The following is a 23,340-nucleotide window of genomic DNA, read 5'->3' as shown; positions in this document are numbered from 1 at the left end:
TAGGCAAAATCATAAGCCTCGTATCATTGATTAAATTTTATGTGTACATTTGAACTCAATATAAATTATTTCCCTTTAATGACAGCAGATCAGTAATTTGCATAAAAAATGTTATTCGAATCACAATTGCAAAATAGCTTCATCTTAGAAGACAAAGCTATAAAATATACACCTACAAAACAATGTTTTGAACTATTCATTTATAACATTTATTTATGATAGAAGTTTCCATGTTAAAATTATACCATTTTATTCAGTGAATCATACTATAGTAAGATATTATTTGTGTTAGAAATGATTGACAAAGGTATCAACTGACTGGATCTGGATGGTAAGTATAACTTTTTTATTTTACAGCACTCACTTCAAACTAACAACATTTCACTTGAGCAATCTGCTAAAATATTTTACCAGTTGATCAGTTAGTTGGAGTAGAAATCTGACTGCAATTTGGTAAACTGTTTTGGTCTTTGCAAATGTGATACCCCAAAGGTCACTGGATAAGCACTGTAAATCGATGTTAAATATCGCATCAAAATTAATATGGTTGTGCTCAATCTTGACGTAAATAAGGCTGTTAGTTTTCTCATTTGATTTTTTTTACATTGTCATGTTGGGGCCTTTAATAGCTGACTATGCGATATGGTCTTTGCTCATTGTTCAAGGCTGTACGGTGACCTATAGTTATTAATTTCTGAGTCATTTTGGTCTCTTGTGGAGAGTTGTTTCTTTGGCAATCATACCACATCTTCTTTTTTTATATTGTAATCTTAGATGCATCTGTGATTTCAATGAATAACATTTGCTGTGGGGGTGACATTGGTCCCTTAAAGGCTTTACATCAATACTTTAAAAAACCAGATGCTCCCCAGGGCGCAGCTTTATACGACCGCAGAGCTTAACCTGAACAGTTGGGGCAAGTATGGACACAAAATTCAAGCTGGATTCAGCTCTAAATTTGGATTGTGATTAAATAGTTGACACAGCATAGGTTTCAGACACAGAATGAATGTGGTCTAATGAACTTAAAAAAAATGTTTTGCCTTTGAGCAATTCACTATGCCTTTCCCTTATTCCAAAACTGATCTCAATTCAAATTTCTAGTGGAGTTTGCAACAATAACTACTCATTTAAATACATCATAAAATATTAAAATGTAAAAAAGTGCTTGTAATCAATGAATGGTAAAGATTGTTTTAATGTTTGTAATACTATTAGTTGGTAGTAAAAGTGAATATACATTGTATATTGTATACAAGAGTGCACACACTGAAATGTCTTGCCTTCTTTACTAATCATTGATATTATGTTGATAGTCCTAAGTATAAAGCTTTATTACAACTGTCACATAAACTTAACATTAACCAAGATAGCTAAACAAAGACCAATGAACCATGAAAATGAGGTCAAGGTCAGATGAACCATGCCAGGCTACAGCTAACAAAGCTTCCATACAACAAATATAGTTGACCTACTACTTATAGTTTAAGAAAAATAGACCAAAACACAAAAACTTAACACTGTGCAATGAACAGTGCAATTGAGGTCATGGTCAAATAAAACCTGCGGGACTGACATATAGATCATAATATATTTCCATAAACCAAATATAGTTGATAAGTTTGTTTCATAAACTTATGATAAATGGTAAGAATTTGCCCTTTTATCATAGAGCACTATGAATCATGTTTTGTTTTTTCATGTGCCGCTACAGGTTAAGCCGTTCATATAATACCAGTGTTGTATGTAAACATTAACTTCATTGTCAGTCATTAAAATTTATAAAAAAATTAAAAATACACCAATAAATTCCATTTTTTATGTGGGGAGTATGAATTCTAACTTTATGCTAAAAAGTTCTGTAAGAATATTTTTATTTTGATGCAAAAGGTTTAAAGCATTTTTACTGGAACCATCAGAAACAAAAGTAATTCCGCAGGTATTCATTAAAGTGTAGTCTCCTTTAGAATTCATTCAGTTGATGAGTGAGAATTAAAAAAAAAAAGGTAAACAAACTCCTTCTAATTCATAATAACCGATATTACAATAACATTTAACCAAAGTTTTTTTATACAAGGAACAATGCTCACAAAATATTATATTGTCTGTTTCGTGTGGTTCCTTAATAGCTTACAACATGATTTTCTTTATAAGAATTTGGACAACTAGTGCTTGCAATATTAGATGTGATAATAGTAAAACATATTATACTTGTCAACTATGATGAATTACCATACACTTATGTCTATAATGAAATGGAAATAAAAACCTCTTCTACTGTAAAAAGTCTTTAATTTAAAAGACAACGGACAACTGTCAAATCTGAAATAAAAAAGCTTTGAAGTATGCCCCATACATACACAAACAGGGTCTAAAATGTTTTAAAATAACAACTTTTACAAGAGCTACTTAATATTATTTGTCTTCTTTTAACAATTTGTATTTAATTCTTTTACTAGGACCAGGTCCATCTGCATCCTCTTCAGAATGAGTCCTTTTCCTGGATTTCAATGGCCCTGGTGCTGACGATGGGAATGGTTGTAACAACCATTGAACATTGTTCTTCAAAAATTCTTTAAGTCCAGGTGGTAATTCTACAGCAGTTAAAACATCTAAATGAGACGGAATTACTTTTCTCAAAACTTGACAACACATAAATTGCAATGAGGTTGGAAATGAACAACATCTAATTATTTTCATTCCACTTCTAGCTGCCGTTGATGAAACCACTGGATAAAGAATCTTCCCTTGCAACCCTGTGTAGGCTATACCTGAAATGTAAACAAAATAATTTCTAAATGATAAAAATTGAGAGAAATAACATGTGTGAGTACAAAGATCTAACAGAATACTGGCTCTGACATCCCACAGTACATAAAGGTCTGAAACAGATGTCCCAACAGACAGAGTCATCTGAATTGTCAGATGCCCTTTTATCACCATATATGACAGATACCTTGAATAGGATACATTCAGTTCATCATACTAATAAAAATAGCAATAATCTTCCAACCCAGCTGTTAACAATTCTACTTCCAAGACATTTAGGATATTGTAATGACTCTAAACAGCATGTTAATATTTTTTTTATAACTGATGCTCAATTAACTAGTAATTCGACTAAAGAAACACCAGGCACTACAATATTTGTACATACAAAATTTGGTCTATGGATTAGAGTGCAAGTAAATAGAATAGAATTTCTTTAAAAAAATTAAAACTATTTCTCTGACTCAGGTTTGAAGGTAATAAGAAACCAATAGCTTCTGTTTCCTTAGGAAATAAACATAGCAATAAGAAGGGCCCAAAAGAACAAACCATTTGGGAGTATATTGCATGGCAATACATAGTCCCCTACCAGGTAAAAATTACATTATACTGGAACAAAATACAAACTTGTTCTGTAACTTGTCATGGTGTAAACAGTGTGAAAAACTGATTGTATGAGTTAAATTTTCATGTCCAAGGACCATAACATGCACAAAATTATCAGACCAAAACAAAAATTTGAACTTGATCTGTAACTTGTCATGAAAAAACTATATACCAATTATCAATCAATATCTTCAAGCATGATGAAAAAAAGTGTGGAAAACACTCTAAACATTGGAAAGGATTATAGTTCTCTAAAATTAGATATGATGTAATAGAATGTATATCTATTTTCAAATTATAATCAAATATAATTAATAGTTCCAACTAATATAGCTTTGTAACTTATCTATAAAATGTCAACAACTTTTATTTACACAATGTAATGTAATGAAATATATACCTTAGGCAGCAACCATTTGATTTTCTGGGTGGGGGGGCTATGGTTTTTTTTGGAAAAAAAAGTTTGTTTCCAGTTTTTGGAGAAAAAAATAATTTGTTTTTGATTCTGAGAAAAAAAAATTGTTTGTTTCACCCTCAGCTGCCACTATATGTAATGCTAAAATTGAAAGAAAAAAATTGTTTTCGACTTGTTGCGAAAAAAATAGATTGTTTTTCGCAGCAGGCGAAAAAAAAAGTTTGTACAGAAAAAAAAAATAGCCCCCCCCAGAAAATCAAATGGTTGCTGCCTTAATAAAAATAGATTATTATCTAATTAAAGGATTGCACATAACATTTTTTAAATTGTATATTAGTCTAGTCAAAATAAAGTTTAACGTCAAACTAATTGCAACAAAAGAAATTTTTGGTCAATTTGAATTATAATGTATGTCTAAACAACATATTATTGCGAACCCTATGATAGTTTTCCATAGATTCACCTGCAAGTTACCTGTCAATTTAAACTTTTGGCAGTTCTATTGTCCCATCTAACAAATACAACAGGTATTGTTCTCTGTGTAGTTTATTCACTGGGACCTTTAAATTTCTTCCAAGAGAAATATATCACTCATTGATTAATTTACCTGAACAAAAAATTGAACTGTCAATGATGAAAAAATACTTATACCAATACTAAGTAAGGACTCACAAAACTGCATGTGGTGTTGTATTTATTCAATACCAATAACTCGTTTTTAATGTGTTCAATATTAATAGTGATTCAAAAATTAAAAGTTGATTTCTGATCAAATATTCAATATTTTTGTGTGTTTGATAATTAAAAATATGAATATTATTATTTTTAAATTAAGGTCTTTATAAACATAAGTCTATAAATGAACAACAAAAAAAAAACATGTAAATTCATAGGAAAATACTAAAAAATGTGTCTGAAATAAACTTTTTATTATTAAACCAGATTTTATATTGAACAGATTGAAAATATATTAATGATATATTGAATAAATATAATATTGTATACAGTTTATGTGAGTTTATAGAAGTATTTCAATAAAAAAAGAAGGTAATTTTTTGGTCAGGTAAATTAATCAATGAGTGATATATTTCTCCTAGAAGAAATTTAAAGGTCCCAGTGAATAAACTTCACAGAGAACAATACCTGTTGTATTTGTTAGATGGGACAAAAAAACTGCCAAAAGTTTAAATTGACAGGTAACTTGCAGGTGAATCTATGGAAAACTAAGATAGGGTTCGCAATAAAAATCGACAAAAATCGATCAGCTAGTATTTTCTTAAAATCGATTTCACATTTGCTAATAACCTTCGTGTAAATTATGTTCGGGCGACCATAGAGTGAAAGAGTTCACAAAAGGGAAATAACTGCAATGTAGCAGACGAATTTGTTATTTTGTATTGACGATTTTGCCAGCATTAGTAAGTATTTTAATGAAATAAAAGACTCTAATAGGTATTGTAGGTATATGTATAGTGTGAAATTCATATATAAACATTCAGGTATGACAATTGTTTGGTCTGTACAATATTTCAATCGATAGTGTACACCTTGACTCCTGCGTCTTCTTCTTGTGAATTAATATTGATTTTAAGCTCAGAAACTGTCATAAGTCGTTTGGTTATTAATAAAACCAATAACTCCTTGCTAAAATTAATCCAAAACATCGAAAAAATAGCATTAAATGACCACTGCTAGCCTACGCTATTTCCGATGAAAAAAAAGTATGGAAAGTCGTTAGCGTCATTATATATTTGCAATTATCGAACTGAACGGTGAAATTTAAATGTTTTAAGGGCAATTCTGTCCATTGCAAGTGAAATATTTTCCATCACTATTTTATTCCATTTGATATCTATTAATATAGCACTCTTTAATAAATTTTATAGTGGAAATTGCCGATTTATTTCCGTTTAATTTCGTTTATATTTTTTTTTGTATTAACTTTTGACGTCTCCAAAGGGTATTATTTATCAAATTGCGTCTTCATACGATGTGAATAAATACATACTATTTAATAGGCAATTGAATAATTGATTATTTGTTTTATATTATTTAAAATCCTGTAAATACAACCAAAAAATAAAAAATCGTGACTCAAAATGACATACATGAATATAGTCAATGAAACAGAAAATTTAAAAGGTTGACTTTTAACAATTTATTATTATTATTTCAGATGGCACAATGGACAACTGTATCTTTTGTGACAAGCTCCTTGAAAACGGCGAACAAACAGTTAAACTTGGAAAGAAAGGGTGTGATAACATCAATAAAATCAGCTCCGACAGACAACAAGACATAACAACTGTTCCAGGTCTTACAGTTCACCATGATTGCAGACGTGATTTCATTAACCTGAAATGGACAAGATGGATAATAGATGTGGATGTAGACATGGAAACTAGTACTCCGGAAAGAGATTTAAGGTCCAGCAAACCAATTTTTAAATTCAAAGAAAACTGCTTGTTCTGTGGCCAAACAGCAAAGAACTACAAAAGAAAAAGAGGATATGACGTTGTTTGTGTTAGAACTTTAGAATTTAAGTCTTCAGTTGAAAGTTCATGCAGAGAGAGAAATGACAAATGGGGAGAAGAAGTCTTAAGCAGAATACAGATGGCTCATTCTGATTTGCATGCTGCAGATGCGGTGTATCATGCACAATGCAACTCAAACTTTAGGACCAGCAAGCAAATGCCACAAACTATTGCCAAAACACCAGAAGACAATTTGAAAAAGAGAAAAATATCCTACAGGGTAACGCAGGAAGACCAAAAAATGACATAGTGGAAAGCGGATTCCAGGCAATTATGTTGAGAATAGAAAAGAACCAAAAGCAAATATCAATCGCCGATATAGAACGTGAAATGGAAAAGTTAAGTGGTTTAGATAATACTTTAATATCTTTTTGGTAATACTTTTGGATTAATATAGCTCTTCATCTTTTATAAAAGCTTTGGATTTCAAATATTTTGGCTAAGAGCATCACTGAAGAGACATGTATTGTCGAAATCCGCATTTGGTGCAAGAAAATTGGTACTGTTAATTTTATTAATATTTATTTGTCCATATGAAGAAGAAAATTCAGAATTACTTTGGTAAATCAATATTGTTTACAGAAGAATAAGGAAAACCAAATGTCCTGACATTTCGAGACAATATTTCGCCGATATTACATAACTTTTATAACCGTATAGGAAAAGAAAATAAGGAAGAAGAAAAAAAATCTATTATATCAACTGCAGCACAGCTTATAAAAGAAGACATCAAGCTAGTAACATCAAAAGACATTTACTACCCGTCTGAAGAAGAGTTGGAGTCCGAGACCACAAATGCTGACTATGTCCCTCGATCCCTACGAATATTTTTGAACTCATTTTTTAGCGAAGCAGATTGTGTCACTAAAATTCCATATGGGGATTCGAGCTTTGCTCTCACCCCATATGGAATTTACTGACCCCATATATACCGTATTAGGTCACTAGCACACTATGTAACTAATACTACTAAATTCGAAATCTGTATATAGAATATAACAGAAAAGAATATTTCATTTTCCAAATTATAAAGGATCTTTAAAAAGCACATGAATCAAGAACAACATTTGATGGTACTAGCTACTACTGATGACACCCCCGCCCAAACATTTCGATAGACAGGAAGTTTTAGAGTTGTGAATCTGAAAAATCATCACACAGTATAACTGACTTATATAAACCTTGAAACCAAATTTAAGAAATCATTGTATTGTAGTTCCTGAGAAAAATGTGACGAAAATTTTCAACTTGGCTGTCATGTAATGAGTAATGAATTTGAAACTCATCACACGATTTAGCCGACTTCAATAAACCTTTAAGAAATCCTTGAAATGTATCTCATGAAAAAGATGCAACAAAATATTTATGGGTCGGATGGACGAACTGACGTATGGGCGGTTGGATGGATGGACAGACAGAGGAAAAACAGTATACCCCCACTTTTTCGAAGCGGCGGTCTAATGACTGGGTCAACATTAAGTCATTACAATACAAATATGATTTAATTATCTTTATAGCACGATAAGCTTCAGTCAAAATCGGAACCAAGACAAAATAGAAAAAAACAAACCTAACACATTGATATCAAATAACAGTCAATATAAACATGTACTACATAATTCAAAAGAACTCACAATGAAATCATAATTTTCCACCCAATAATAGTAAAGTTTTCTTGTGTTAACACCGAAAATTTATCATATTTATCTAACTTTTTAAAGTTCTTACATGTGCTAGAAATAAGATAAGATAAGATAAGATAAGATATTTTTATTTCCAATTATGGGCCCCAAAGGGCATAAACATTACAACATCAATAATTTTTTTGTTATATGAAATATGGTGAAAGAGTTCCTCCCTCAAATTATTATGAAGTGAGCATTCGATTGAAAAATGACGCTCATCCTCAACTTTATCACCTGTACAATACAATTTTTTGAGTATCTGGCATTTTCAATTCTTAATGCAATGGAAGAGCTCTTATTCTGAATTAACATATGAACTTCCTTTCTTAAAATCAAAATATTAATATTTTTATATTAATACTAAAGAATTTCTTTTAGAAAATGAGTTATCTCTCTTTGTATAGAAATATGGTTTAACATACTACTCTTACATTAGATATGGAATTTTTTTTATGGACCATAACACTGGACTGAATCATCATGAAATATTTACAACTGAACATCAACAAGCAACCAACCATCTATACATTTTTTATGGTCTTTTAAGCACAGCCTTATACTACTGTAATGGTCAAATTCTGAACAGTTGGGGCAAATTTGGACACAATATTCAATCTTGATACTGTCTGAATTTGGATTGTGATCAAATTTTTGACAAAATATAGGTTTCCAACACAAAATAAATGTGGTCAAAGATCTAACAAATCTATTGCCAATACTGTGCAAATGAAGATTTCTTCTTGAAATTTTTCAAAAATTTGAAATTTGAAAATTTTTTATAAAAAAATATGAATCCCTTAAAAATAGAAACAAACAAGAGGCTGTCACAACGACAGCAAACCGGATTTATTAATATTTATTTGTGTCATGGCAATATCACAAGAACCATTACTGATGAATGGTGAAAGTGAAAATCGTCAATATCAAATTTGACCTCCATTTTGTCATCAGTATCAACATATTAAAATTTGAAAAGCTTAGATTGAATGGTTCATGAGTAAATGCAACAACGTGAATGGAAACACCATTTTTCAATCTTTCAAGAACCATAACTCCTGAACGGTAAAAGTCAAAATCGTCTTTCTTAAACTTGACCTCTATTTTGTCATCAGTAACAACATAATAAAATTTGGGAAGCTTTGGTGGAACAGTTCATGCGTAAATGCACGGACACGACTGGAAACTCCATTTTTCAATCTTTCAAGAACCATAACTCCTGAACGATAAAAGTCAAAATCGTCATTATTGAACTTGACCTCCATTTTGTCATCAGTAACAACATATTAAAATTTGGGAAGCTTTGGTAGAACAGTTCATGCGTAAATGCACAGACATGACTGGAAACTCCATTTTTCAATCTTTCAAGAACCATAACTCCTGAACGGTAAAAGTCAAAATCGTCTTTATTAAACTTGACCTCTATTTTGTCATCAGTAACAACATAATAAAATTTGGGAAGCTTTGGTGGAACAGTTCATGCGTAAATGCACGGACACGACTGGAAACTCCATTTTTCAATCTTTCAAGAACCATAACTCCTGAACGATAAAAGTCAAAATCGTCATTATTGAACTTGACCTCCATTTTGTCATCAGTAACAACATATTAAAATTTGGGAAGCTTTGGTAGAACAGTTCATGCGTAAATGCACAGACATGACTGGAAACTCCATTTTTCAATCTTTCAAGAACCATAACTCCTGAACGGTAAAAGTCAAAATCGTCTTTATTAAACTTGACCTCTATTTTGTCATCAGTAACAACATAATAAAATTTGGGAAGCTTTGGTGGAACAGTTCATGCGTAAATGCACGGACACGACTGGAAACTCCATTTTTCAATCTTTCAAGAACCATAACTCCTGAACGGTAAAAGTCAAAATCGTCATTATTGAACTTGACCTCAATTTTGTCATCAGTAACAACATATTAAAATTTGGGAAGCTTTGGTAGAACAGTTCATGCGTAAATGCACGGACATGACTGGAAACTTCATTTTTCAATCTTTCAAGAACCATAACTCCTGAACGGTAAAAGTCAAAATCGCCATTATTGAACTTGACCTTCATTTAGTTGTCAGTAACAACATATTAAAATTTTAAAAGCTTTGGTTGAACGGTTCATGAGTTAATGAACAGACAACATTTGATTGCCGCCCGCCCGCCCGGCCGCCCGCCGTACATCCCCAAATTAATAACCGACATTTTTGTCACAAAAATCCGGTTAAAAATCACCACCCCAACTTATTGCAACCCCCCTTGGAGCAATAAACCCAAGACTCAATTCAAGCCTTTGTAGTATGAAACCTTGTTGTACAATTTCAGTGAGATCCATACACTTAAACTCAAGTTATTGTCTGGAAACTAGAAAAATGCTTGTTTTTGGCCCTTAATTCCTAAAATGTTGGCTCCATAACCCCTAAAATGAATCCCAACCTTCTACTTGTGGTACAATTTCAGAACAATCTAAATACTTATACATGAAACTAGAAAAATGCTTGTTTGGCTCCTTTTTGGCACCTAAACAGTTGGGACAATCATCACCAAAATCAATCCTTCTTTTTGTGGTATTAAAACTTCAGAAAAAAATTCATAAAGATCTATTTACTTAAACTTAAGGTATTGTCCAGAAACAAATGTGTGTTCGGACGATGACAACGACGCCTACGACATCATACCATTATATAGCAAATTTACCTGACCATATCGGGAAATAGGTATTTAGTCGGATCTTAACACGTACTTGTGATTTGTTTAAAACTGGTTTTCATAAAAATAAACGAAGAAATGTCGAAATGTTCAGGACTTAATTAAATCCGTATTTCGGTAAGATGGTGCAAGCATACGATTTTTATTGAGTCTTACACTTTGAGAAGCGAATAATCTTTAACTTTTATATTCAAATCTTGTGTAAAAACGTTAATTTTGAGCTATGAAAGTCAAGTGGCTCGAGCATTTTTCTGAGGAAGTTTTAAAAAATTGCAAAGAAATATTTTTACAGTGGGTTAGCTTTCATTAGTCTTCACTATTTATAGATTAACAACTTTTGGTTATATTTATAATTTAGAATCATCATTGAAGGTGGCGCACGATTGCACAGTTAATTAATTATATTGATGTGCCATTTGTATGCAAGAGTGACATTCCCTTGTATTAGGTGCCAATTCGAAAAAGTTATGCGAGTATTGTCTCCCCTTAACAGGTTCATTTTTTTATAATTAAGTTTAGGTTTCGAATATATAATTTTGAATAATTACAAAATGTATCAATTCCATATATTTCAGTTTTTGTTATTGGTGTATCAAAAAGATTGAAGCATTTAAAATGATTACATACCAATATAAAGAACTGTTCATCATTTTTGAAAAAGACTATGAATGAAAAGGAATTATTTATCTTCCCTTGATGATAGATTGATTGAGAAATTAAGAACCAGAGTTATCTAATGGTAATCACAGAGAGGGACTAGGAAGAAATTTTTAATTGTAGCTTATTCAACGTTAAAACAATTTTCCACTATAAACGAATGTTACTTTATACAAATATAAGGACTTTGTTAACTAAATCTACAAATTTTATTAGATATTATGATTTTTTTATTGCAATAGATTAATATGCTACATTATATGATCCCAAACTTTTTTTTGAGGTCGTATAAAAACTGTCAAACCAGCCACATAGGGGTATTGATTGCATGACTACAATCATGAAGCTAATTGACAAACATTTCTAGTCTAGATTACCTTAATAGCAATGCTGCTAAACAGGTTTTCATGAAAAAGTTTGAAAATAATTATCAAGCAGTGATTTGCTGATTCTAATTGGCATAAATTGATTTTATATAATATTGTAACCATTCACTTTGCTTTTCTTCTCCTAAGAGAAACAACATACTACTAAGGTTCTAACAATATAAAACTCGATGTGTCAAAGTGACACGAATGGCCCCTTCTCAAAAAGTTGAAAATCTGCAATTTCAATAACACATGTGGACACAAACATGATGGTAGTCTCACATATCAAGAATAAGCTAAAAATCTGGAGACGTATAGAAAAAAGTCTGTATCAAACTGTGATTTTCAACAATTTTCAAAATTCTAAACCCATAATTTTGGCCAAAATTAGGGGAGCAAAACGAAACAAACTTGATTTGTAACTCATCATGGTTAGCTCACACACCAAAAATCAGCCCAATATCTGAAAGCATTTAGAAACCAGATGCTCAACAGGGCGCAGCTTTATACGACCGCAGAGGTCGAACCCTAAAAAGTTGGGGAAAGTATGGACACAACATTAAAGCTTGATACAGCTCTGAATTTGGATTGTGATTAAATAGTTGACACAGCAAAGGTTTCTGACACAGAATGAATGTGGTCTAATGAACTTAAAAAAATGTTTTTTTTTCCTTTTGAGCAATACACTATGCTGTTGAATCTAAATCCCCTCAAAAAAAATATTTGAAGAAAATTTCTTTTTAATTTCTGTATATGAAATCAGAAAAATGTTACCCCCTCCCAATTTTTTTGTCACCTCCTCCGTTTTATTCAAATAATATCTCAATTCAAATTACTAATTGAGTTGGCAACAATAACTTCTCATTTAAAGACATAAAATATTAAAATACAAGAGTGCACACACTGAAATGTCTCGCCTTCTTTACTAATCATTGATATTATGTTGAAAGTCCTAAGTATAAAGCTTTATTACAACTGTCACATAAACTTTACATTAACCAAGATAGCTAAACAAAGACCAATGAACCATGAAAATGAGGTCAAGGTCAGATGAACCATGCCAGGCAGACATGTACAGCTAACAAAGCTTCAATACAACAAATATAGTTGACCTATTACTTATAGTTTAAGAAAAATAGACCAAAACACAAAAACTTAACACTGTGCAATGAACCGTGCAATTGAGGTCATGGTCAAATAAACCTGCGGGACTGACATATAGATCATAATATATTTCCATACACCAAATATAGCTGACCTTTGGCATATAATATTAGATAAAAAGACCAAAACTTAAAAACTTAACTTTGACCAATGAACCATGAAAATGAGGTCAAGGTCAGATGATATCTGCCCGCTAGACATGCACACCTTACAATCATTCCATACAACAAATATAGTAGACCTATTGCATAAAGTATGAGAAAAACAGACCAAAACACAAAAACTTAACTATAACCACTGAACCATGAAAATGAGGTCAAGGTCAGATGACACCTGCCAGTTGGATATGTACATCTTCCAGTCCTTCCATACACCAAATATACTAGCCCTATTGCTTATAGTATCTGAGATATGGACTTGACCACCAAAACTTAACCTTGTTCATCCACTGATCCATGAAATGAGGTCGAGGTCAAGTGAAAACTGTCTGACGGGCATGAGGACCTTGCAAGGTACGCACATACCAAATATAGTTATCCTATTACTTATAATAAGAGAGAATTCAACATTACAAAAATTCTGAACTTTTTTTCAAGTGGTCACTGAACCATGAAAATGAGGTCAAGGACATTGGACATGTGACTGACGGAAACTTCGTAACATGAGGCATCTATATACAAAGTATGAAGCATCCAGGTCTTTCACCTTCTAAAATATAAACCTTTTAAAAAGTTAGCTAACGCCACCGTAGCCGCCGCCCCCAGATCACTATCCCTATGTCGAGCTTTCTGCAACAAAAGTTGCAGGCTCGACAATAAAATGACATACAGTCATGGTTAAAATTAATATTAATTAACAGTAACTTCTAACAATAAATTTACTACTACACATCTCAAGACAATCGTTTCTTAATACATAATTATAATTGTCAAGCAGTGTAAGGGAAGTAATCAAGTATTCAAACACATAAATAACAGTGTTCTTTAAATTTAAATTGGATTACCTCCATTTCACTGCTTTTAAATTGTCTATATTGTCCTTAAACCAGAAAAACCCTTGTTTTCCCCCTTTTTTGCCCCTAATTGCTTAATGATTTGAGCCATAACCCCCAATAACCATCCCTTTGAAGTATGGAAGCTTGTGGTATAATTTCAGAGAGATTTATACACTTAAACAAAAGTAATTGACTGAAAACTATAAAAATGCTTATTTGGACCCCTCACTTATTAAAAAACCCTGCCCCCCCTAAAGCAAGAACCCCAAAGCTCAATTCCAGCCTTTCCTTTCCAGTAAGAAACCTTGTACAGTAGAACCTGTTTAAACGGAACCTCTTCAGGACTTAAGATTTTGTTCGGTTTTGGTTGATATTCGGTTTTATCAGTTTCACAACGCATGCAATTTGATATGATGGTGCTTAAGAACATATTTGGTTTAGACAGGTTTTCGGTTTATACAGGATTCAGTTTAGTCAGGTTTCACTGTAGTATAATTTCAGAGAGATCCATACACTTATTGACTTAAACACAAGTTATTGTCTGTAAACTAGAAAAATGCTTCTTTTTGGCCCTTTTTTGGACCCTTATTTCTTAATGTTCAGAGATATAAACCCCAAACTGAATTAAGCCTTCCCTTCTTTATATGGAACCTTGTGGTACAATCTCAGAGAGATCCATACCCTTAAATACAAGCTATCGTCTCGAAACTAGAAAAAGCTTGATTTTGCCCCTTAATACTGCATGATTTAAACAATTACCCCCAAACTCAATCTCAGCCTTCCTTTTGTCATACGGAACCTTGTGGTACAATATCAGAGAGATCCATAAACTTTCACACAAGTTATAATTTGTCCAGAAACAACAAAAATGCTTGTTTTTGGCCCCTTTTTGGTCCTTAATTCCTAAACTGTCGGCACCATGACCCTCAAAATTAATCAAAACCTTCTTCTTGCGGTATTAAACATTGTGGTATAATTTCAGAGCAATTGAAATACCTATACATAAGTTATTATCCTGAAAGTAGAAAAATGCTTGTTTTGGCCCTTTAAGGACCCCTAATTCCTAAACGGTTGGGATTTCATAGAGATCTATTGACTTAAACTCAAGTTATTGTCCGTAAACTACATGTGTCTATGGACAACGCAGACAACGAAGACAACATCACACCATTATACAGCACGAAAAAAAAATTGTTTGCAGTCGTATAAAAAGGTCTGTATAACTGATTTTCAAAATATTTATCATAGTCCAAAGCATGTCATAACAGCAAAAATTAGCTGAGGAGCAAAACTTAATCTTGATCTGTAACAAATCACATACCAAAAACCAGTCCAATATCTAAAGGCGTTTAGAAAAAAAGTCTGTATAACTGTGATTTTCAACAATTTATGGAAGTCCAATAATTTGTAACTTGTAATTTGGGCAAAAATTAGCGGAGCGGAACAAAACTTAAACTCCATCTGTAACTCATCATGGTTAACTCACATACTAACCAGATGCTCCACAGGGCACAGCTTTATACGACCGCAGAGGTCGAACCCTGAACAGTTGGGGCAAGTATGGACACAACATTTAAGCTTGATACAGCTCTGAATTTGGATTGTGATTAAATAGTTGACACATCATAGGTTTCTGACACAGAATGAATGCGGTCTAAGAACTTAAACTTAAAAACTTAAAAATTTTAAATTGGACATTTACCTATTATGGTCCATTATCCAAAATCTAAATACATGATTAGATTCAGCATATCATAGAACCCCAAGAATTCAATTTTTGATGAAATCAAATAATGTTCAATTTTAGACCCTTTAGACCTCAATGTGGACCAATTTGATAACCTGGCCATTTGAACTAACTTGAAAACTGGGCCCACAATCAAAAATCTAAGTACATGTTTAGATTCAGCATTTCAAAGAACCCAAAGAATTCAATTTTTGTTAAAATCAAACTAAGTTTAATTTTGGACCCTTTGGACCTTAATGTAGACCAATTTGAAAACAGGACCAAAAATTAAGAATCTACATACACAGTTAGATTCGGCATATCAGAGAACCCCAATAATTCATTTTTTGATGAAATCAAACAAAGTTTAATTTTGGACCCTTTTGGACCCTAATTCCTAAACTATTGGGACCAAACTCCTAAAATCAATCCCAACCTTCCTTTTGTGGTCATAAACCTTGTGTTAAAATTTCAGAGATTTCTATTAACTTATACTAAAGTTATTGTGCAAAAACCAAGAAAAATGCTTATTTGGGACCTATTTTGGGCCCCTAATTCCTAAACTGTTGAGACCAAAACTCCCAAAATCGACCCCAACCTTCCTTTTGTGGTCATAAACCTTATTTTAAAATTTCATAGATTTCCGTTTACTTATACTAAATTTATTGTGCGAAAACCAAGACATATGCTTATTTGGGCCCTTTTTGGCCCCTACTTCCTAAACTGTTGGGACCAAAACTACGAAAAATCATTCCAAACCTTCCTTTTATGGTCATAAACCTTGTGTTTAAATTTCATAGATTTCTATTTACTTATACTAAAGTTATAGTGTGAAAACCAAATGTCTTCGGTCGACGACGACAACGTCATACCAATATACGACCAAAAATTTTTCAATTTTTGCGGTCGTATAAAAATCAGCCAAATTTCTGAAGGTATTTAGAAAAAACCTCTGTATAATGGTTTGTTGCGGACTGACGGAATTGGAGACAAGGGTAAAACTATATGGAACTGACAACTTCGTTGCGGGGCCATAAAAATAACAATTACTCTACATACCTAAAGGTTTTCTGTTCTTGTAGAAAGACAATGTTCCATGCCACATATCTAAATGTACCCCCACTATAGAACCCTGACCAAATTTGGAGGAATATGATTGTTTATGTTTCTTGTGTTGTAAGTGCCCAGTGTAAGATAGTCCCCAAGAATCTGAGTCCTGACCAATCATACTGCAGAATACATGTCGACACTTGTTCAAATCTATATCTGTTGTACATACGCCAACCATCTACAAAATAATATGCAATGTTCACTCATATAAATTTCATGCTTTAAAAGGGTAATTATATGCAATGTTTAACCAAGAAGATGTATTACTACAATATTCTATTAACCTATTCATTCATCAATAAAATGAATAACATTTTAAATGCTTATGTAATTTTCCTCATTTTGCAATTCCTTTGGCCAAATTATGGCCTTTACCATACCTACTGCTTTAGAATAAACAAGACAAACTACTACTTGTGTTACACAATGTTTGCTTCATGTTATAATGAATGATGCTAAGTTTCAATTGCATATCTGTAAAAAAGAAGATGTGGTATGATTGACAACGAGACAACTCTTCACAAGAGACCAAATAACACAGGAATTAACAATCAATAGTTCACTGTATCTGTTTATTGTCAATCCTCTCTCTATTAAACCTTGCACAGTGATATAAGAGCACAATATAAGATTATACTATTTTATCAAAGCATCATCCATGTTGTGATCCAGTTATATTTATGGATAGTAGGACATATTTCATGATCTAATTTTCCATATTACTTTCTTAATACCAACTGCCGTAAAACAATTTAAGACAGAGTATTTTTTCAATCCATGCATGCATGCATTGCCAGCTGTCATCACTGATGGGTTTTATTCATTTTAGTTGGAGGCACAGTGACCTGTAGATGTTCATAGGCTAATTGTCCTTTGGTTTTAGGTATATCATAGTTGTCTCATTGACAACCGTACCACATATCCTTATTTTCATAATAGGAAATTTATTTTTGATTTTGTTTCTAAAAAAATTTTTTTTTTCATAGATTTATCATTGGACTACACATGTACCCACTGGACCTACCATATCTGTACCATACACAGGTGTTGTCATTTTGATCTCCCAATAATACTGATCTTTATGTAACTTTGTATCCCCCCGCACAGCTGCAGTGCCACCACTGTAATCTATATGAAACATAACCTCTCTATCTCCTTCTTTTATAAAGCTTGCATGGGACTTACTCTCCTCATCCCATGTCCAATCAAAACCTGTTAATATACAATAGCTAAGTTAATTAATATAATACTCACTGGAACTTACTACAAATGCAACATATGATTTTTATATGTTGTTTCTCCACACTATATAAACCAATATAATTTGTTTTGAACCTTCTAGGTTCTCCCCAACTTAATGGTCTAAGCAGTTGATAGTCAGTATTCACTAGCCTGTCAACACTGATAAGTTGGACCCCTGACTAATTGACTGTATAAGAGTGACTGGAAAAACAGGTCACTCTTTTCTTCTCCCTACAGACAGTATAACTCTTGCGGTATCTGTTTGGTTGTGTAAAATGTTTAAATACATAGCCATGTCGAGTCAGAATGGGGTTATTCAATTTGATGCCTAATGTAGAGTGAAGAACCTTTAATTCTTTGAGTGAACCGTATGCAGCCTGTTGCAACCTAAATTTGTGTCTGTATAATTATATTCCATTTATCATTATTAGCAAAGAGTTAGTACTGAAATTTATGCTAAAGGCAATTTGTGTGTACCGTATTCTTGTTTCAAGGGTCTTATATTTTATCAAGCCTTAGTTGTGAAAAATACTCTAAATATGTAGTTTAATTTTTTTTTTTATTCATACACAGACTCTTACATGTATCTTCTTCTCCACATGTACATTCTTTTTCTTTGCCTTTCTTGTGACAATCACAGAATGCTTCTCCTTTTGACTTTACATTGATCATTTCAAGATTAATGCTGTCTTCGTCTGAAGATATGGGACTATCAAGGTCACTTGTTGAGTATCTAGAAAAAAATATTTTTTAAAGAAATGTCATCTGAACTATCTGTTAACATTTATGAGTAAACAAGAGACAATTTTCACTGTGTTACTATGTTAAGGTGTACTATACAAATTTATTCTTTTCCATGTATATATGTATAACAATGGACTTGCCCATGGTAATTCAATGTAATAACACAGATGTAATACATATATGGTATGCATGATTGGCAAATTATTATTATTTCTTCGAAACTACCAAAATCATCAAACAATTTAGACAAAATTATCCTGATTGTCACAACATACAATCCACAAGATTATAATATGTTTAGATTCATGCGACAAAATGAAAATAATTTACACAAAAGTGAAAAAAGTCTTACAATAAAAGAAGATTATCAACAGTAAAAGGCAGTGGAAAAGTCGAAAACGATATTTAACATTTTAAAAATTTGACTTTTGTTAGAAAATGTACCAATAAACAATGTATGACATGTCCAAATTTAATAAAGAAAGTTCAATTTATTTCAAAAATGGAAAGCATTTTACAGTTAAACAAAATACATGTATGTCTTGTACCTCATTCTTTTATATTCTTTCAAAGTTTCATTGTGTTCATTCTTTCATATATATAATTGAGGTAAACCAAAATTGAGAATGGAAATGGGATATGTGTCAAAGAGACAACAACCTGACCATAGAAAAAAACAACAGCAGAAGGTCACCAACAGGTCTTCAATGTAGCGAGAAATTCCCGCACCCGGAGGCGTCCTTCAGCTGGCCCCTAAACAAATATATACTAGTTCAGTGATAATGAACGCCATACTAATTTCCAAATTGTACACAAGAAACTAAAATTAAAATAATACAAGACTAACAAAGGCCAGAGGCTCCTGACTTGGGACAGGCGTAAAAATGCGGCGGGGTTAAACATGTTTGTGAGATCTAAACCCTCCCCCTATACCTCTAGCCAATGTAGAAAAGTAAACGCATAATAATACGCACATTAAAATTCAGTTCAAGAGAAGTCCGAGTCTGATGTCAGAAGAAGTAACCAAAGAAAATAAACAAAACTAGATATCATTGAGATGGGAGCCATCTCTGTGGGCCCCGCTGTGAATAATGTGCATTAAAAAATTGTATCTTTACCATAGGACATGGGTTTGTCAACTGAAATCAAAGTTTTTGACCTTGACCTTTGACCTAGGAAGTTGTAAATAAATTATGACACACCCTTTGGTGTTGGTTTATATACATGTCAAGTATAAACTTTGAAATGATAACGGTTCTCAAGATATAGAGCGGACACGATCTTTACCATAGGACATGGGGTTGTCAACTGAAACCAAAGTTTTTGACCTTAACTTTGCCCTAGGCAGTCGTTCATAAATTATGACACACCCTCTGGTGTTGGTTCATATACATGTCAAGTATAAACTTTGAAATCATAACGGTTCTCAAGATATAGAGCGGACACGATCTTCACCACAGGACACAGGGTTGTCAACTGAAACCAAAGTTTTTTTACCTTCGACCTAGGAAGTTGTACATACATCATGACACGCCCTCTGGTGGTGGTTAATAAACATGTAAAGTATAAAGTATGAAATCATAATGGTTCTCTAGATATGGAGCGGACACAAAGTTAAAGTGTTACGGACGGACAGACTGATCACTATAGGGCGACCCGCCTTTGACCTAGAAAGTTGTACATACATCATGACACACCCTCTGGTGGTGGTTAATAAACATGTAAAGTATAAAGTATGAAATCCTAATGGTTCTCTAGATTCGGACGGACGGACAGACTGATCACTATAGGGCGACCCGCCTTTGACCTAGGAAGTTGTACATACATCATGACACGCCCTCTGGTGGTGGTTAATAAACATGTAAAGTATAAAGTATGAAATCATAATGGTTCTCTAGATTCGGACGGACGGACGAACTGATCACTATAGGGCGACATGCCTAAAGGCGGGGCCCTAATGACAATAATACATAAATAACAACAGACTACTAGCAGTTAACTGACATGCCAGCTCCAGACTTCAATTAAACTGACTGAAAGATTATGATTTCATCATATGAACATCAGGCACAATCCTTCCTGTTAGGGGTTTAGTATGGTATCAGGTCCGCTCGCGCCCAATACACTTTCGCACCCTACACGTTCGCACCTCGCACGTTCGCACCCAAGGTCCATTCGCACTCTACACGTTTGAGCCCAATTTTAATCAAATTCCAGTAGAATGATTGGAAAATCATGATTGCTGTTTTAGATTGCTTTAATTGAATGTATTTGGCTTGGTATGAGTAAAATTTTGAAGATTTTAAATGAAAAACACAAAAGATAATTGTGTTTAACAGCTTGGTCCCTTTGATCTGAAACAATGAAACAGAGACATATAATACAATTGTATTATATAATACAATTGTATTATATAATACAATTGTATTATATGTCTCTGAATGAAACAATAAAATATAACAATACACTATTATAATCAAAACGTGATTAAAAAAAAAATCAACACCCCCAAAAAAACGTAGTCAGAAATTCAATTTATTTTGAAACAACTTGAAGTCAATGAAACAAAGTTATAGCAATACACTTACCAAAACATGATGAAGAGTTATTCAACACAAAATAAAACGTTAACCGAATCTCACTTTACTAGTATTTAGAAGGTTTTTTTTTACAATACACATTCCAAAACATGAAAAAGATTTATTCAACACAAAAAAATGCTGTCTCACTTTATATTGAGATAATGACAACAAACATACTTATAAGAATACACTTGCCAAAACTTGATTACAAAGTTATTAAACACAAAACCGAATGAAATTGGGCGCGAACATGTAGGGTGCGAAAGTGAAAGGGTGCGAACGTGAATGGGCGCGAACGTGAATGGGCGCGAACGGACCCGGATTCTTATAGTATCATACCATCATAACATATATGAGAAGAACATAACCCGTGTCATGCCAACAGTTGGTTTTTGAATAAATGTGTTTAGTTCCGATACAAAGACCCTATATATAAGTGAATCAATATTAACGCCAAAATATGCAATCTAAAGTTTAATGACCTGACAACAGTATCGTAACTATATCCCTTCTTAATAAGTCTATTCAAAGGTTTTGTTAGTTTTTGAGGTGATACTGACACCTTTGTGCTGTATAAAGAATATTTCCATAAAAAATTGGATGTAAAATACCTGAACGTTTAAGAAGTCTGCATGTTGAGTTATATTTACGAATGATGTCCTTATACCAATGATAAAATTTAGTAAATGTTTTGACTAGTTATTGATATCGAAAACCCTGGTGTAATAATTTTTCCGTAATACATACATTTCTTTCTGTAAAATCTAAAACATTGTTAGTTTAGTTAAAATGTATAAAAGTTTTATTGAGATTACTTTTGTCTATATGTATACTTAACTATTGAAAGATATAACAGTTCATACATGTTGTTTGCCAATTTTGCATAGTACACCTACATTTGTATATGTTATTACAGAAAAAATATGCCTGTAATAACTAAATGGTTTTATCACAGCTTTTCTATATCACTTCAAAGCATTTGCTCAGACATACATGTACAATATACATCATGCTTAATTACAATGTATTTTAATTTATTGTAAGAAATAATGATCAGAGCATGTAATGAGGTTCTGCGCAAGTTTCTCAGTAATTCCCAAGTGTCTTATATTATAAGTTACATTCCTTTAATAACTGAGCCTTGTTATCACAGTTAAGTTTATCCCTTAATAGCCTTGACTCATTGATTAACCATGGTCAATCAAAAATGTATAAATTTAATTAAAAAATTATTTATCAAGGCTACTGTATGCATTTAGTTCCTGCGGCAAAGTCTCAAGAGTTCCCTAGAGCCCACAATAAATAAAATAATTTTACAAATAACAAGCATATGTTATTACAGATTAAGAAAATTTAAGGAATAAAGAGTAGACAACTCATGAAAATATCTGTTATAACACACGCAAGTTATTTTCTGTAATAACCCTATAGAGTTATATCTCTGACTGAACTTGATTACAAAGTTATTAAACCCAAAACCAATTAAAATTGGGAGCGAACATGTAGGGTGCGAAAGTGAGAGGGGGCGAATATGAGTGGGTGCAAACGTGAATGGGCGCTAACGGACCACGTAAACAGGCGCTAACACACCCGGATTCGAAAAAACTGGAATCAGAAACAGAATAATAGATAAAAAACAATTTATGAGTATGGTGAAGAGGAACCCTGAGGATCCTGAACCGGAAAACATCATTTAGAAAGTAATGCTTGTGACAATTTATTACAGTAAATCACTTTACACAAATGAAAATGAAGATAAAAAATAAACAGCTGTGGAAAATAAGTTGAAATAAATGATGTTTTACTGTATTCTTAGTGAATCAGGCTGGATAGGGGAATTACTCAGCTGTTTCTCATCAACATTTGAGTCCATTTTCAAAGATTTCGATCGCCATTTTCACAATTTTTTGTTAAAATCATCCTCTTCACTTTGTCCACTGTTTACATGTAAAAATAAAATCGTTGCACTTTGAAGTTTCAAAGATTTCCATTGATTCCCCTTTGTTCAAACGCTTAAATGACAACGATTTGTTTACAT

The 23,340-nt window shown here is 32.6% G+C and overlaps 1 protein-coding gene across 2 annotated transcripts; it reads right to left on the bottom strand.

Annotated features, from left to right (window-relative positions):
* Positions 1 to 594: 594 nt before the first annotated feature.
* LOC139488794 (SPRY domain-containing SOCS box protein 3-like) lies at positions 595 to 23,327 on the bottom strand. Of its 2 annotated transcripts, none has more exons than XM_071274712.1 (5): positions 23,108 to 23,327; positions 18,558 to 18,709; positions 17,759 to 17,946; positions 16,684 to 16,912; positions 595 to 2,771 (listed from the first exon to the last, which is right to left on the bottom strand). In XM_071274712.1, the coding sequence occupies exons 1-5, from the start codon at positions 23,173 to 23,175 to the stop codon at positions 2,416 to 2,418; spliced, it is 993 nt and encodes a 330-aa protein (XP_071130813.1). In that variant the 5' UTR covers positions 23,176 to 23,327; the 3' UTR covers positions 595 to 2,415. The 2 variants fall into 2 exon arrangements, with proteins under 2 accessions (XP_071130813.1, XP_071130814.1); XM_071274713.1 differs by lacking the exon at positions 595 to 2,771 and adding an exon at positions 5,934 to 6,145.
* Between the last annotated feature and the right edge of the window lie 13 nt (positions 23,328 to 23,340).

Source organism: Mytilus edulis, chromosome 9 (assembly GCF_963676685.1).
Source record: "Mytilus edulis chromosome 9, xbMytEdul2.2, whole genome shotgun sequence".
Classification (NCBI taxonomy): Eukaryota; Metazoa; Mollusca; class Bivalvia; order Mytilida; family Mytilidae; genus Mytilus; species Mytilus edulis.
The sequence above is the reverse complement of the archived record's forward strand: the minus strand, read 5'-3'. Positions and strand labels throughout refer to the sequence as shown.

Excerpts from the sequence above, each read along its gene's own strand:
- LOC139488794 (XM_071274712.1), bottom strand. The coding sequence starts at position 23,175 with ATGGACTCAAATGTTGATGAGAAACAGCTGAGTAATTCCCCTATCCAG. Across the intron at positions 18,710-23,107 it reads CCTGATTCACTAAGAATACA|ATACTCAACAAGTGACCTTG; the intron begins GTAAAACATCAT and ends ATTTTTTTCTAG. Across the intron at positions 17,947-18,557 it reads ATGTGGAGAAGAAGATACAT|GTTTTGATTGGACATGGGAT; the intron begins GTAAGAGTCTGT and ends GTATATTAACAG.